General features: G+C 30.4%; 1 protein-coding gene across 1 annotated transcript in view; it reads left to right on the top strand.

Annotated features, from left to right (window-relative positions):
• Positions 1-13,735, top strand: part of LOC107446012 (kielin/chordin-like protein) — a gene marked incomplete in the record, with an annotated part of 171,960 nt that extends 158,225 nt beyond the window's left edge. Inside the window, 7 exon segments of the mRNA XM_071183690.1 lie at positions 3,469-3,570; positions 4,850-4,948; positions 5,475-5,573; positions 8,128-8,313; positions 9,184-9,327; positions 11,828-12,016; positions 13,522-13,735. Of these exon segments, the coding sequence (XP_071039791.1) occupies positions 3,469-3,570; positions 4,850-4,948; positions 5,475-5,573; positions 8,128-8,313; positions 9,184-9,327; positions 11,828-12,015 (818 nt within the window).
• Between the last annotated feature and the right edge of the window lie 3,792 nt (positions 13,736-17,527).

Below are 17,527 nucleotides of genomic sequence, written 5' to 3'. Positions count from 1 at the left end.
AATCAAAATATTCTTGTGCAAAATATGGTAAAAGGCATCATATTTCATTACATTTTAATCGAGAACATAATTATTCAGCGCAATCAAATGTAAAAGAGGAGAACATTGTGAATTCAGAATCGAAGGAAAAACAAATTGATAGAGGAAATCCCCCCATGTCTCCACTTGCTTCTGAAATTGCACCTGCAGTATGACAAGAGCAAAACACAGGCCCCAATATCTTTTCTGCCACGAGTATTTATGTCTGGAATAAAAACAAAACAGTTCTTTTGAGTATTGCAATTTGTTATTTATGTGATTCTTTTGGAAATGAGAGTGAAGTTCGTGTTTTATTAGATTCAGGATCTATGTCTAATTTCATAAGTAAAGAATGTGCAGATCGACTGCAATTGAGAAAGAATAAAATAAACATAGTAATGTCTGGGTTGAATGATTCAGCTATTTCTGTTAGGTCTCAAGTATGTGTTACTTTAATAAATAAAGCCATAACTTTTAACAGTGATCTAAATTTATTAGTTGTTCCTAGAATTACTGATCTCACACCCTCAAAAAAAAGTAAACAAGAGTATGGAGGGGTTGGAGAACATTAACTTAGCTGATGAGTATTTTCACATTCCACAGAGAGTTGATTTATTAATCGGTGCGGAATCCTTTTTTGAGCTAATAAAACCTGGGCAAATTCACCCTCCTAATTCGAATTTAGTGTTCCAAAATTCTGTGTTTGGTTATTTAGTTAGTGGAAGCATATCAAATATGGAGGATAATAAAATCCATTGTGGATTAGTTAGAGAAATTTTTGATTTTGAACAAACTATCGAGAAATTTTGGGAAATAGAAGATGTGCAAATTGGGGTACCCAAGAACAAAGAAGCAATAAATTGTGAAACGCACTTTGAGGAATGTCAAAAGAGATAGCACAGGGTAAGTATAGTAAAAATGCCGTTAAAAGATGACCCAACGTGTTTAGGGAAATCTAAAGATATTGCCCTTAAAAATTAGATTCACTGTGGAAACGTGTTATATAAGAGCTTGAAAATTTAGCATTATACAGGGAATTTTTACGTGAATACGAAAATATGGGTCATATGACAGAAATACCAGAGTGTGAGGAAGAAATAGGAACCTATTATATACCACATTTAAGAGTTTATCGCCCTGATAAAAGTACTACAAAGCTTCGTGTAGTGTTCAATGCGTCCTCACAAACAACCTTAGGAAATTCTTTAAATTTCTCATAATATAACGGTGGGGTAATACAAGGTTTGTTTAAAATTATGACGAGATTCCGCAAACATATTTATGCGTTTGTCGCAGACATTAGACAGACGTATAGGATGATTTTAATTGATCAGAGTCAAACTAAACTCTTGAGAACTTTTGGAGGAAAGGAGTGAATGATCCAGTTAAAACATTATGAGCTCAAAACAGTTACCTACGGAACAGTTAGTGCACCCTATTTAGCAACAAGAGTTTTGTTTCAGTTGTCGAGAGACGAGCATAAGAACTATCCTTTAGCATCTCATGTATTAGAAAGAGATTTGTATATGGATGGTGTTCTGAGTGGTGAAGACACCTTGAGAGAAACGAGAGAACTGCAATTAGAATTATCAAAGGTTCTTAATAGTGCTGGAGACAAAAAATTCCTATTGTTACCCGAAAAACATAAATTAACACAATTGACAATTATTAGTAATCATATTAAGCATTTGCATGTTGGGCCTCAAGCGTTATGGTTTACTATAAGGCAAAGATTTTGACCAATAAATGGCAGATCTATTTGTAGAAAAGTAGCTCATGAGTGTTTGTCGTGCTTTAAAGCTAAACCAATAACTTAGATCAACTTATGGGTGATCTGCCCAAAAATCGTCTGAGTCAAAATTTTCCATTTGCCACTTCAGGAGTGGACTTTTGCAGTCCATTTACAAGTAAACACAAGAACCAACGAAAAGGTACTTTTCAAAAAAAAATTATGTCGCAATTTTTTTATGTTTTGTCATTGAAGCGATTCATTTGGAGCTTGTGACAGAGTTGAGTTCTCAAGCATTTATAAGGTACATTAAAGAGATTTTTTTCGCTTAGGAGAAAATGCAGTATTCTGTACTCAGATAATGCTACTAATTTCGTTGAGAGTAATAATGAGTTACAACAACAATTATTTAGCCTAGTCCTAATGAAACGTTATGTAATTATATGAGTCATGAAAATATCAAATGGAAATTTTTGTCACCGAGGAGTCCGAATTTTGAAGGGCTCTGGGAAGCTGGAGTGAGATCCTTCAAATATCATCTGAAGAGAGCAGTGGGTGATAAAAAATTAACTTATGGATTTTTTTTTGACTGTGACTATTCAAATTGAGTCTGTTTTAAATTCTAGAAAGCTTACCCCGTTATCTTCAGAAGCCAATTATTTGAGCGTTCTCACTCCAGGCCATTTCCTGATCGGAAGATCGTTCACATCAATTGTTGAACGAAATGTAACCAATGTATCTGATAACAGGTTGAGTTTATGGCACAAAACCACTAAATCCGTGCAATTAATATGGAGAAAGTGGCACAAAGATTATTTGTCAACTTTGCAACAAAGGTTGAAATGGTACCTTGATGAACAAAACATTAAAACTGGAGATATGGTTTTGATAAACGAAGATAATTTCGCTATATGTAATTTTCCAATGGGTAGAATTGTGAAGGTCTTTCCAGGAAAGGATGGCAGAGTTCGTGTTTGTAATACTAAGACAAACAAAGGAATCTTTAAGCGGCTAATTTCTAAGATTTGTTTATTGCCAATTGAATGAATAATTTTTTTTCAATTTTATATCACTTTTTCTTATTTGTGTGAATTTTTATTGTGTACTAGTAATTGTTAATATAGTAACAGTTGTGTAATTATTGATTGCTAAAACAATTCCACTTCCGGCGGTATGTATCCGCACGGTAGCGCAATCTTGGAAGACATGTGTTGCAGAGAGAGTGGGTGTGTGGGGAAGGAGAGCCGTAAAGAGCTACAAAAAAAGCTCTCTTCCAAATATTAATAAATAAATAAATATTGTGCAAATTTGCAGTTCACTTCTTTCTTAATATAGAGCGAGTACATATTTACCTGAGCGTCGACAGATATGTAGTTGGTCAAAAAAACATCACTTTTGTCAGCATGCCCATATTAAAGCAATGTAACTTCAACTTGTAAAAACATCGTCGCCTAACGTCACGTTATTTCTTCACTAACGTGGCTTGTATAACGTTGTTTTGTGTAAAGTAGGTAATATTTTAATACTTAATTGATATGATTTTTGAACGAACAGAATTTGTAACAGAATTTTGCAAAAGATGGAACACGGGATTTGCTTGTGCTCGATTTCAATAATATTTTGGAATATTTTTGAAGAGTTAAAGTTATACAGAAATAATTTTGTTGTTTGGATTTATTTATGGTATATAATTATTTTACAACTTAGTATAATCTTTCCAGGAACTCTTCCTACTCTCCAGTGTTCCCCGCCGAAATGTGACCCTGGTTGTCAAATAGATTATAGTACAACACCATGCCCAAGCTGCTCATGTGAATCCTCAAGTAGGTTCAAACATTTTATTTTAATCTAAGCTTTTTTTTGTAATGGGTGTGGTTGGTGATCAGAATTTAAATTTCCAAGATTACCAAACTAAAATTGATAGGTATAAAAATTCCTTAAAAAAATATCCATTAGCAAATTAACATCGATGTTGTGGTTTTTAAAAATAATTGTTAATACAACCTGTTGAAAGAATAGTGCATTTGCTTGGATAATTTATGCAAATTTAAAAAGTAAATAAGAAAATTGATATTTGAAACTTTGTTTCAAATTTTTTTTTCCGGATTATTTCAATTAAATATTTTAATTGTCAAATTACTAAGTATGATCAGAAACAATAATTCTTTTTTTTTCTTGTAGCTAAACTGTGCGATCGAAAAAACTGTCAGATTTAATTAAGATATTCATTGTTTAGTTGTGTACAATATTACATTACTTAAATGTCATTGATGTACAACTTTTTTTATAAATGATTTTCTTTTTCTGCTTACCCCAGTAGAAGGGTAAAATCAGGTATGTTTGTTTAACTTATTGGGAAATTTAGATACACAAGAGTTTCAGTGAAAAAGTAGCTGACATTTGTAGTTGGTACGTCATTTACAAGTGAAAGAAGAGTGTTCTGGAACTGTGTGACCAAAACTCGTTTAAAAAAAATAGAGTTTTTATTAATTAGCCTTTTTTTAAAAAAAAAGAAAGAAAATTGCATTTCTTCACATCTACATAATAAATACGATTTTGTATAAAGGGTCTAAAAAATGTAAACAACACATTTCCGAAGAAGGGAATAAATTTTGTCCAGTTAAACCTTTTTTTCAACCTTGGATGTAGTTGTCCGTTGCTCCACGGCAGCTTTCGTGGCCCAGGCATAGACACACATCAAGGGAGCAGAGGTTATCCAAACGGTAAAGAACAGTGATATTATAGGAAGAAATCCTTATTCATTGTTAGGGTATGAATTTTCAGTATAAGCTGGACAAAAAATAATTCTATGACTAATAAATGAGGATAGCTTAAAAACAATTGAGTGATGAAATAATAAAGCAAAAGTACCTACGCAGACGCCATAAATTAATCAATACACAATTGGGTTGGTCCTTCTACTTGACTAGTCCGCTCTTGCACCACTCTCTTTAAGGTTTTTCTGATGCATAATTGAATAAAGTACAAAGGAAATGAAATAACAACTTATTTTTCTGAATGTGTAATTTAATTAAAATGCAAATCTTTTAGAAACTCTTTTTACTTCAACATTTTCACGAATAAATGTTTTCTTTTTTAAAGATATTCCAAAAATTATGTGCTCGCCGCCTAAATGTGATTTGCCATGCAGATTGGATTATTCTACTAAACCCTGCCCTAGTTGTAAATGTGAAAATGAACGTAAGTAATTTCAGCATTCTTACTTATTTAGTCTCAAGTTATGACATGGAAAATTGATTCCATGAAATTTTATTAAATAATAAACTAATGCACCATGCTAAATTTATTGATGGATTTTATAATCTGAATAAATGATGAACAAATAATTACTCAGTGCTTCTTGAAGGAATTTTGCATGCTTAAAAAATTGTAGTGGACAATAAAAGCAAATAAAATATTTATTTCGTAGATTTTTATTGGATTCAAATCAAAAACATTTTTTGTTTTATTTTTAAAGTATTAATTTTGATCTCACTAAATAAAACGCTTCCTTTAGAGGTAAAAACAACTACAAAAAAGTATTCTGTCATCGAAAACTTTTTTGACTGTTAAAAGAAGGAAGTTAAAAAAAAAAGGAATTGGAAGTTTTCTCAATTTTTTATAAATTTCATCAAAATCATTAAAAAACGTGCTCCACGTGAAAAATATCGTTATAAAACAGCTTAAATTATCGACGTTAATGCTTGACTGTTGTTGTATTTTTTAGAAAAACCTTTTGGTGTTCGATGTACAATGCCGAAATGTGACTCACCATGTCAAATTGATTATTCAACTCGTCCATGTCCAAGCTGCAATTGCAATCCTGGTAACGTATTAAGTTATGTTTTTTATCAAAAAAATGTAACTGTGTAAATTTAACGTATAATTTTGATTTAAAAGCATTTGCGTTTTACTATTTGGGATATTTTTAACGTATTTTACTTGGCATAGGAGAAAAATTCTACCAACGCCAACAAGCAACTAAAAAAATGAAAAATGAGATGGCTTATGCCTGTCACAAAACGCATAAAGTTTTATAAGCATGTTTATTTTTTTTTTACTTTTTACTTATTCATTTTTTAGTGATTCCGAAAACCTTTTAATCTGTATCCATACCTAATCGAAGAAAAAGATACATATGTGGGAAAGTATAATTTTTTAAAAATAATTTTATATTTTTTTCTTGAGTTAACCACTAACTTGTGTTGGAAATTTTTAACGCAAATCAGGTGGGACGTGTTTGTATTTAAATAAGCCTATTCAAAATAAAAAATGTCCTAATTCATTACTTATTTTCCAGTTTATGGTAGATAGGAAACAGATAATTATACATAAAATTCGTTTCTACTCATAAGACAAAATAGATTCTTCATGAGTTTCGAGTGATGAAAACTACAGTTTTTTTATTATAAATGAATATGTGATTTCCATTAAGTTTAGTTCTAAATCTACTCTTCTTGAGTCAGTATTCAACTTCTGAAAAAAGGGAGGTAAAAATTTGCGGTGAATGTTGACAAAATATTATCTTTCGGTTTTACTTTCCCACTTTTTTCTTTGAAAGTTCATTTTGTGCTTTTCAGGGATTTTTACTATGATTTGAAAAACCTAGTAGGAGCTGGGGAATGAATAAGCAAAATAAATAAGTTATCTTACACTTATTAGAATTTATTGCGAATTCGAATTTCTTTCTGATAAATCTCATAAATCATATAAAAGTTGATATTAAATAAAATTCTACACCAAAGGATTTTAAAAATAACCAAGAAAGATCAGCTGCCAAACTTGAACACAACTGAATCTCAACATTCACATTTATTTGTTGTAAAAATGTGTTATTTTGTTATTCCTTTCCCGATAAATTTTCTACATTTTTAGGTCCCCTTTGTAATAATCTCTTTGCTAAATATAAGATTAGTAAAAAAAAAATAGCGTGTTAAGAATAGATTTTTGCAGACTTCCCAAAAGGACAATTTATTTGAAAAATGTATTAAAAAAATTAATGAAATTAATGAAAAATAAAAATAAAAGACTTGTTGGTAGAATTTGTTCCTATTTTCTGAGCAACTGAAAAAAACTAAAGACATATAGCACAACTTTTTTTTAAGTATCAAATTTTTTCGCGAAAAATTGTTGACACAATTTGAATAAGAAAGTAAATAAATAGAAAAAAAGAATTTAAAAAAAACGAAAATAAATTGTGATCGCCGCAAGGAAATCACAATTTACCCAGTGGCAAAATAGTTGTCTAATTTTCTTTGGAAAAGAAACTTTATTGTGTTTTCATCTTGGACATCTTTAACTGTTAATCCTGAACTGCTCGGTATACAATATCGCAGACATGTTTAAACACAACTCAGACACATTCTGTGTAAATTCTTTTGATGATTGAATAGACATTGAACAGCCAATCGAGATCAATATTAAAATTTTCAGATTTGTACACTAGTGCTGGATGGAGATTGTAAGCAGCATCATACACCCGTTTCGGATTCACAAGTTCATATATAAAATATGATTTGAAAGATCGGTTTTTTTTTTTTTAATTTTACATGAATGGCGAATGAATCATTTATATTGCGTGGGGGACAGTCTACAGTCTTGTGCAAGTCATTGGGTAAGTTGACAATGGATCCTTTTATCCCTAACTGGTGATCAACACCGAGTTCTCATATTTGCATGAAAGGGGTTCGGAGAGTTACCATTCGCTCTTCGGTAGGGTTCAGTTCTCTCAACCATTATGGTACTTTTGTGAGGGATGGGCTTCATGCTTGCGTTTGCGAACGGAATCCTTTCGTTTTTCCGCTTGTGTGTACCGCTTAAGGTATCCTTATCTACGCTCTTTGGCTTTGGCTTTTTCAGCCTCAAAAAGTTTAGGCTTTGCATCGTTTTTTTCTTGCTTTTATTCTAACTTTTGAGACAGTGTGAATCAGTTTGGACGCTCTTTATTTGTGATATTCACTTGAATCAGTATTGAAAACGATCCAGTTTGAACTGTAGGTTAGAATTTCTGATTCTTAATTAAAACAATAAAATCAAAAATATAGTTCAAATGAAGAAATTCTCTTTTATTCGCAACTCAAGAAGTATTTATGAGATCTCTCTGGTCCCATATCTCAAAAATAAACTCACAAATTTAATGCATAACAAAATTAAAAGTGAAAAAAAAAAGACTTCTAAAAAATTATCAAACAGCAGTGGTCGTCATAGCAACGCATGCGCACTGTTTACTATTACTCTTGATTATTGTGGTTGAAAAGTTAGGACACTGTGAAATCCAAACCATGACCCATTTTGCCAATGGGTAAAGAAAAAGAAAAAAAAACAGACCAACTTTAATTAATACAAGATAATGATTTTGATAGGATTATTTTATTGTATAGGATTAGGTCCTCTTTGTTCTCCTGTAAAATGTGATCCAGGATGTGATGAAGTACCTGGGAACAATGAATGCCCTACATGTCAATGCCAGAGGACTTGTTCGATTCCTAAGTGTGACGTAGGATGTCGAGTCGATTACAATGCTGAACCATGCCCTACTTGTGTTTGTGATCGATACCAAAGGAAGTGTAAGTTCATCAATCGTATAATCAAATATTTTTAAAGAGAAAAAAATGCATTCCTTTCTTCGAATTATGACTTTTATACATTACTGAATTAACAAGTTTTTCGTTTCATTTTTATCCGCTGCAAACCTTCCTCCCCCCACCCAAAACGTGAGAGATAATGTTTCTTCTTTTTTATTTTCTCTTATTTATATTCTATTCGACTTTTTTAATTTTAACTCCACTAACAGTGAAAGTCAGTCCAAAATTGATACCATTTCTTAAGAGCATTAACTGGAACGGCATGGAGGCAAATATTGCGACTGCAATGGAGTATTTTCACTGTTTGTGTCACAAAAAACAATGTAGAATCTCGGCTTTTACTGGTAGAAGACTACAGCTGAAAACAGTTAAAAATGTTTACATAGAAATTTTAAACACGTCATCTGTCATTTTATTCCTAATTTTAGATGCTATTTATATTTTTAACTTTAAGGAACAGAAAGTTTTATTTGACTTCAATCGTCTAAGTTCTGATAAACATATTTTATTTAACTTTAAAAATGAAAACTATTAAACGGACTACAGTTGCACATTAGTCATAATACGCTAGATGCAGCTTGAAAGCGCTAAGAATTCTGTTATCAATTATGCGGTAAAAAGTACAAGATTCCAAGTATTTGCACTTGGTAAAATTTAACTTGTTACATCTTTATAAACGCAATACTCTTTGCAAGATTCAAAAATAATAGCAAAAGTATTAAATTTAAAATTAAAATTATACGAGTGATGTCTTATTTTACCAATAACTTAATTCATTAGAAAAGCTTTGTTTACGCATAAAACTACAACAATTCATGTCATGGGAGTTATTTACATTCTCTATTTTTTCAGATTCTCCTTTGCTTTCGAATCCTTACAGTGTTTTTGTATCAGATCCAGCTTGCCGTCAAACAAAATGCGGCCCTGGCTGTGAAATGGAACGGCAACCAAGTGGTACGGAGCGCTGCCCAATGTGTCTTTGTAGTGGTAAGACAGGTAAAAAAAATAATTCAGGCATTCATTTGATTAGGAAGACATTAGATGCAACTAAATTGCTGCTAAGTTTTAATTCATATTTAAGATATGATAATCAATTTTATTTAGTTTGTTAATAATCGGAGTTATGTTATCTTTCCAGTGTCTATATCTATAAGATCTAATAAGAATGACTAAATAGAAACTAATGAGGAACCTGCATGCGTAGGGTAATCGCGCAATCTTGATGATTTTGAATAGTCTATAACACAAAACTCTCAAAAATCAAATCAGTATGTTCAAAATTGACCTGTAATTTTTAAGATCATAACTCAAAATTAGCTTAAAACGAAACTAGCTTCTCGTGACACAAAAAGAGGCGGGGATTGCTTATGACGTCAGTATATAATACTTGGGTAAACAGAATTGGCCGACCATATTCCTGTTCATCTTCAAAGAACTACAACAGCTACTAAAGGATCAGGAACTCCTGAACCTTCTCAAATCCCTACTAGCAGATAAGTCAGAGAAGCACCTTCAAGCCTACACCCACCCAAGACGACCACAATTTACTTGTGGCATTTCTCTTTTTACAAAGACATTATTCTAGGCACCTACGGGCATCATCTCAGTTGAAAGTGTGAAGTGTCCGCTTCGCTGACAGGTACACTGTATTTGAATTCAGTTCAAGATCAAGTTCAATTGGACGAGCGTAAACTTGTTATACGGTGTAGTGAAGTTGTTACAAAGAAGTTTTATTCTAATATTTCTTTTTCTTGCCAAAATTGAGTTAACTTTTCGGTTTAATGTAGAAAGAAAGGATATTTGGCTTGAGAATTGATATTTTTTAATCAAAAATATCGGTTTTGTCATTCTAAAAGGTTGTAAGAAATAAGAACAGTTTCGAAATTTTTCACCGAATGGTTTCATCCCAGATAGGAAATGAAAATATTTAAGATTCAGATTTTTAAGTTTTTTACTAGAGATGCAAATAATTCTTAATCCCTTATTTGTTTATTTTTAGTTATTTTTTTATTCTTAAAACCTTTTTTCGTGAAAAACTACAAAAAATTCATAATTATTTATTTGTAATGCATCGTCTTATGTGCAATATTGAATTTATTCTGAGTAAGTGAGTATTCTGAGTGAATTTATTTGCTATTCTTTTAATTCGTCTCTGACTCTAAATTCTCAAATAAGAAATGCACAGAATTACAGATCAGCTAATCAAAAAGATTATTCCAAGAAAATATAAATTTAAAAAATAATAATTACAAATTTTTAATATTTCAATAATAATCAATATCTTTTATATCTCGATTGGATTCGGAAACTTGGCCGGTGTTAACGTGCTTAACTGTGAGGCCAATGGTTGTGGGTTCGTTCGTGGATATGAATGGGTATCTGTGGCGTGGGTAATATGCTCACCTCAGTGATTAAGGCTCACAGGTGCCCACCGGGTAAAAATAAAGAGCAAAATTTAAAAAAATTCGTTTACTTAATTACTACATAAATAAATAAAGAACTTATTAACTAAGTGAAATGTTTTAAAAATCTCTATTTACCTCTGAGGCTGTCCAATTGACTGAAATTTAGAGTTAATCAATTGATACTGCACAGCTTAAGAGAGTATAACTTTTTTTGAATTTAAGATTATAAAAATATTCAGAATATTTGTTATGAATTATATTTAGATAAATGATATTTGTGAGTGGGAGAAAAAAAAATTGGTTACTCACCCTTAGCAAGTAAAATGAATCAAAATGAGCTTAAATAAAAAATAACATTCAATGGCTGAAACTTCAACTGGTCAAAAACTTCAACTGGTCAAAAAATACTAATATTTTTTTTAATTGAATGTACGTTTTTGGATGAAATTTTTTAAACTTAATTATTTGTTACCTAATTAGTATATTTTAATTGCTTTACTTACATACGAAAAATTTGATAATTCGGTTAAAAGTTATTCGAGGAACGACACTTTCTGTTTCACTTTCATGCTCATTAAACTTAATGATCACACCACTACGGGACTTTTTTAAGACACGGTTCCCAGCAGATCACCGAAGTCAAGCATAACTGGCTGCTGTTACTGTGAGGGTGGGTGACCACTTAGATCAGTCTGCATAGGGACCGAGGGTGTGCTGTATAGGTCCTCGCTAAACTGTTCTACTGTAAAGTGGTCGACTTCACGTGCAGGTCGTCGGGCTACCGAAGCAGGGGTGCCATCCCCTATGCAGAGTATCAAAATTGTGATGGCATGTCTTCGGATCATCCTCAGGGATGTTTCCCAGACAGTCGCCAATAACCCATTGTGCAGCTCTAGTGCGATGTAAATGAACTACAACAAAACTTAAAAAATATTTTTTGGGGGGAAAATGTTGAAAAGAACAAAATTTATAAAATATATTACTCTGTAAATTAACTTTCTTTGCTTGCCCACTTTTATTTTTAATTGAATAAAAATCATTGTATTAAGATTTTGGCGAATGTTGTGGCATAAATATTTTGTTGCTTTTAGGAGAGAAGATTAAGTGTCTCGCAATGCATTGTGAACTGCCTTGTCGTTTTGAAAGGTTCAGCCCTTACGGATGTCCAACTTGTATTTGCCACCCTATCCCCTGTCCACAAATTAAATGTGGACCTACAACTGTGGAAGAAAAACTTCCAGAAGATAGATGTCCTAAATGTGTGCCAAAAGTCACCTAAGGTAACATTTCTATTTTGAGGTAGTTGAAACCGATGACAACGTTTGATTTGTAATGCGTAGGTACAAATGTACCCTCGAATGATTGGCTCACGTACAGTACGCAAAAAATACGCGGACAACAAATAACTTTTAAGTAAGAAATAAATAATATGTAAGTAAATAGACACAAAATAACTTTTGATCTAATAATTGATTTTAACGTTCTAATACACAAATGCGCTAATTAATTAGTGCAGATGAAGTTTTAAGTTACAAAACAGGCACAAAAACGTGCTGAATACCATTTTATAAACGGATCCGGATTTCTAACCCCAATATTAAATGGTAGTGTCAATCTGGGAAATATGATACCAAAGTTTTGACCCAAAAGTTGCGATCCAAAGTTTTACTTTTGTTTTACTTTTTGTGTATTTCACCATGTCATGAAACTTTTTAATGTATGTTTTACATGCTAAATATACCATTTTTTCATCATTTGAAAGATTGTAATTTTAAATAATAAAATACAAAATTTGAGCAAAATCGGTCGAGTAGTTCCTGAGAAATCGAAATTTAAAAATACGCCTTTTTCAAAACTAGATTCAAAATATTTTCGACTATTATTAAATAAAATGTAAAAAAATAATAAATATTTATTAAAAATTAGTTTTTACATGAAATTATCTTTGGTTAAACGAATTTTATAATTGTGTGCAAAACAATTTTCAGAATGTAAAATTAACATTAAAGGGTCCAAACATAGACCGCTATCTTGACACATTGGGATCATATTTCCCAGATTGCGGTTTCCGTCTATACTTCGGGAGACCGTAATCCAAATGTGTTGAAACAATGGTGTGTTTATACAGAGAAAGTACGATTTTGTGTTTGATTTCGTAACGTAAAATATCGTCTGCACTGATTAATTAGTTCATTTCAGGTCATCCCCCCGAACCATTAAAGAACGTGAAGATCCGATCATTAGATCAAAATTTATTCAGGGTGATCCATTTTTTATTTTGCACACTGTACAACAACATAAGAAGTGACGGCAAAAGTTTACGTCACTAGTTAATTTAGCGCTGGACGTAAGATGCTAAGTCGACGTGATTTAGTCCTTACAATTCTGAATTTTTTTTTCTTCTTTTGAGTAAATTTCAAAGAGTAATTTAACAAATTAGAATTAACAAATTGTTTCTAAATTCATTAATTTTATTTTTAAATTTGAGTTTATTAATTAACAGAAGGTTGATTTATTACATTATTCGTACATAAAAACATAATTGAATTTTTTAATTTTCTGATTATAAAATAAATTTTTATTAATGATTAAATCCAAATCTGGCGTTTCACTTCATCTGATTGGCTCGTGTAAAAAGTGATTATGTATAGTGAATTTTTTATAAAGCGTCATAAATCAAATTTAGGAGATAATGAAAATTATGTAATATACTTACTACTAAGAAATAAATGACTTAAAAAATTACAAACTGCTCTGTACTAATTTAATCTTCTTATTTTATTAGGTTCATGAAGAAGAAAAAAACATGCGTAAATTTTTAAATGGAGTTCAGCTTTTTATATCACTTTGAAGCATCTGAATGAGCATATATTCATTATCATTGAACTATACATGTTATCGAGAGAGACTGACAATTTAAAGATCTGCTTCAGGCAATGTTTGTTTTTGTGTATTCATCCTCATTTAACTGTTAATAAATAATTTTCAAATAACTGCAAGATTTTTGTCTGAATATATTCTTCTATAATTTGACAGTGGATTTCAACGCTTCGAAAAAAATTTATTTGCTCGTATTTTATCAGTTATTAATAAAGCTTATTTTTTGTTTACATTTTTATTTAGAACTAATCACACCTCAACCTACACATTAATCTTATGGATAGCATTAAAGCGTTAAATTTTCGTATGCTTTTCTCCATAGTTAACTAAAGTAATTTAATGACTTCCTATTTAGAAGATTGCTGGCATACTTTTATGGAAGTAAACCACTATAAATGAAAAAAAAATTTATTTCTTAAAAACTTAGTTTTTAACTAATTCTACAGTAAATACATTATTGTAAGATTATCCTAAAAGCATACAGAAATTTTTGCACGTTATCGCAAACTTTTTCACCATAACTCAAAACACCATTTTTCACACTTGCAGCACAATAACTCCAATTTTTTCTCCGATTTGATTGGAAACTTTACAGCATGCAAATAAGTCTCCGTTGACCAATGTACAAAATAAAAAGAAAGAGCAATTCATTCCTGTATACCATTCTTTCTCAAAGTGGGCGATAATGCCCCCTTGGGGGCGTTTGAAACCTAGAGGGGGGCGTTAAGGGGCCCAGAAAAAAAGGGGGGCGTTGATGTGGGTTAGGGGGGCGATGTATAATTTGTAATTTCATTTACTTTATATAGTATTTTAAATTTCACTAAAATTAAAAACCACCTACTACACAATAACGAATAATTAGTTTATATTTCTACCCTGTATGATGTTATAAAAACTTAAAATACTTAACATAGATTTAGTAAGATAGCCCGCACACCGTACGCAATCAAGCTGTAACAAGTTTTCAGTTGGTGAATCAAGTTGTAAGAAGATTTCCAATTTATCAGTATCCTGCTACAACGACGACTTGCTCGTCTACTGCCAACATTTGGAAAATCTTCACAGTGATTTCATTGAAAGATTCCAGGACATTTTGAAATTGGAAATACCAGACTGGGTGTTAGATCCTTTTTCAAATGTCAACATAGCAATATCACCCCAGTTGGAAGAAGAACTTATAGAACTGACAACGAACGAGGAAATAAAAATCAAATACAAAAATGGCTACCAACAATTTTGGCTACAAAAGTCAATTCCGCAGTTGTACCCTGGATTGTGGTCTATCGTTGAACGATTTTTGATAGCATTTCCATCGTCATATTTGTGTGAACGTGGATTTAGCGCTGTGGCAACATTGCTTACTAAAAAGAGAAATCATTTGCAAGAAACCAAACGCGGCGACTTACGACTGTTTTTGAGTAAAATCGAACCTGATATCAACAAACTTATTAAATATCATCAAATTCATCCATCTCATTAGATTAGTATAAAAACGAAAACTGATTATATATTTATATTATTTCTTTTAATTTGATTAAAATATATTATTAATATTATAAAGTTGGGTTTTATTTTCTCTCACTGGTAAAAATTTCTAGTTTAGAATGCAAGTTTAAACATCAGAACCGACTAATATATAACTAAATTAATTAAAGTAATGAAATTGTGGTTTTTAAGTTTTAGTGGTGTATAAAAAAAGGGGGGGGCGCTGAAAAATAATTGATTTTCAAAGGGGGCGGTAAAAGAAATAAGTTTGATAATCACTGCTGTATACGGTGCAACCTTCATATTTCGAGAGGAGGTCAATTAAAGAGAAAAAAAAAAGAATGTAAGATCCACATTTTTATTCACAATTTTTTTTAATATAAGGTCGTAATTTGCAATACATGGCCTTGGTCTGAATATCAGTATTCAATAATCAGTATAGGGGTCAAAAAGTTCCGTCCCCTTATAATATTTCAATGTAATTTTAAAATGTTAATTTTACTTTTTGTATATTTCGCTACTTCTACGAAATTTCTATGAAAACTTATGCTCTTAATTATAAACCTTAGTTATATGAGGATAATTTTGTGCTAGATATAGATTTTAACGTAATTCATTATTTTTTTTATTATTTATGTTAATAATGGTCGAAAAGTTTTTAAATTTTAAGGTACATTACAATTTAACTTTAAGCGAAATCGGTCGAATGACTTTTGATTAATAAAATTTCAGAAGTATTTTTAAAGTTTTAAATCTCAAAGCTATTCGACTGGAACGTGAAATATAGTCTGCACAATATAGTTGATATATTTCCCTTTACTTCTTCGAAACAAAAATTTGGGAAAATTTAATCAATAATTTAAAAACTTTTGAGTTTTTCTTTCTTTCCTTTTTTAATTTTACAGACTGTATATAGTTTATATTTTAAATGCATCTATAATTTTTAATTGAAATTTTAAATATTTATTTTTAAGGTAATTTTTTCCCAAACATTTTGTTAAAAAATTTAAAAAAAAAATAATCTTAAAATCAATAAAAAAATGTAAATAATAATAATGCTTGATTGCTTTTAAAGATTAATCGTAGCAAATTAGATAAAAAAAAAATTATACTACTAATAGTATGCGGGTAGAAAGAAATGAATAATGAATCGATATTATTAATATTGCTCAGTATATATTTAAAATTAAAAAAAATTAATATTGCAAATAAAGTACTGGAACTTATCGTACGCGAAATTTAATTAAAGGAATATCAAACCTAGAATAATCAGTTATTTTTTAATCCCCATTTTCATATAGTTAATTTATTAATTAGCATACTTCAATAATATTAAGCAGTAAATTTAGATAAATTAAAATGATTAAAGGATTTGAATGAAAAAATGCACTTTAAATTCCTTCAATTATATCTTTCTTTAATTACTTCCATTTTCAATATTAATTAAAAAAAGATAATGGAGATCAAGTCATTAGTTTATTAATTATTCTTGCTAATGGAATAACGTATCTAACGAAACATAAATTCCAATAAACTATTAAAAAAAATTTCATCGTCTCATTTTCCTGAATATATAAATGGATTTATTTTGATTTCCGAATAGAACAAACAATCTTCTTTATGGGTTTCTGAGCATTTCCTATAAAATTTAAGGTCACACTAGTGAGTTCTTTGACGTCGAAGATTTTAAAAGTTATCTTTTATCTATTGTTAATATCTAAAGGTGATCAATATTTAAATTTCGGAGATTTTGATCGAGAACTACCACAGTAACCTTAATCAAAAATTAATTGCAATATTCTTTATTAAAAAAATTTATTTTTTAAAGTTAGAAACACTATTTGTTTTGAAAATTATTTCATAAAGATAAGATTTTTGTATATATATTTTAATTTCCAATATTAAGTTATAGTTTCTTGTATTCTATAAAACAGTGGGACAGGCTACGTATTCTACTAAACCGATGTAAAAAAGTCATGGGTTACTGTATTCTACACCAATTGGTTATGATTTATCCTAAATTTAAAAAGCAATTATAGGATTTCCATAGACTACATATACAAAACAAACGGTTACAACTGTTTATTGTAATGTATTTGTATGATATAATTTTCAAATCAAACAACATTAACGTGAGCTACAAGAGAAGGTCTTTCTTAAATCAAAAAATTGCTATGAGAGTACAAAAAAATGCAAGAGATAGAAATACATTATTTTCAAATATTTTAAAAGTAATGCTCAAATAAATTACCAACTATCTTTATTTTCATAGTTTCATACATAGTAATAAAAAACCATTATTCAAATATTTTAAAATTAATGCTCAAATAAATTGCTAACTATCTTTATTTTCATATATTTTAATATATCTTTCATATCATATTTTTAATGCATGACTAAAACCTTCTTTAGAAACCCATTTCAAT

This window comes from Parasteatoda tepidariorum, chromosome 7 (assembly GCF_043381705.1).
Source record: "Parasteatoda tepidariorum isolate YZ-2023 chromosome 7, CAS_Ptep_4.0, whole genome shotgun sequence".
Lineage (NCBI taxonomy): Eukaryota > Metazoa > Arthropoda > Arachnida > Araneae > Theridiidae > Parasteatoda > Parasteatoda tepidariorum.
Note: the sequence above shows the minus strand (reverse complement) of the source record. Positions and strands in the feature narration are given on the sequence as shown.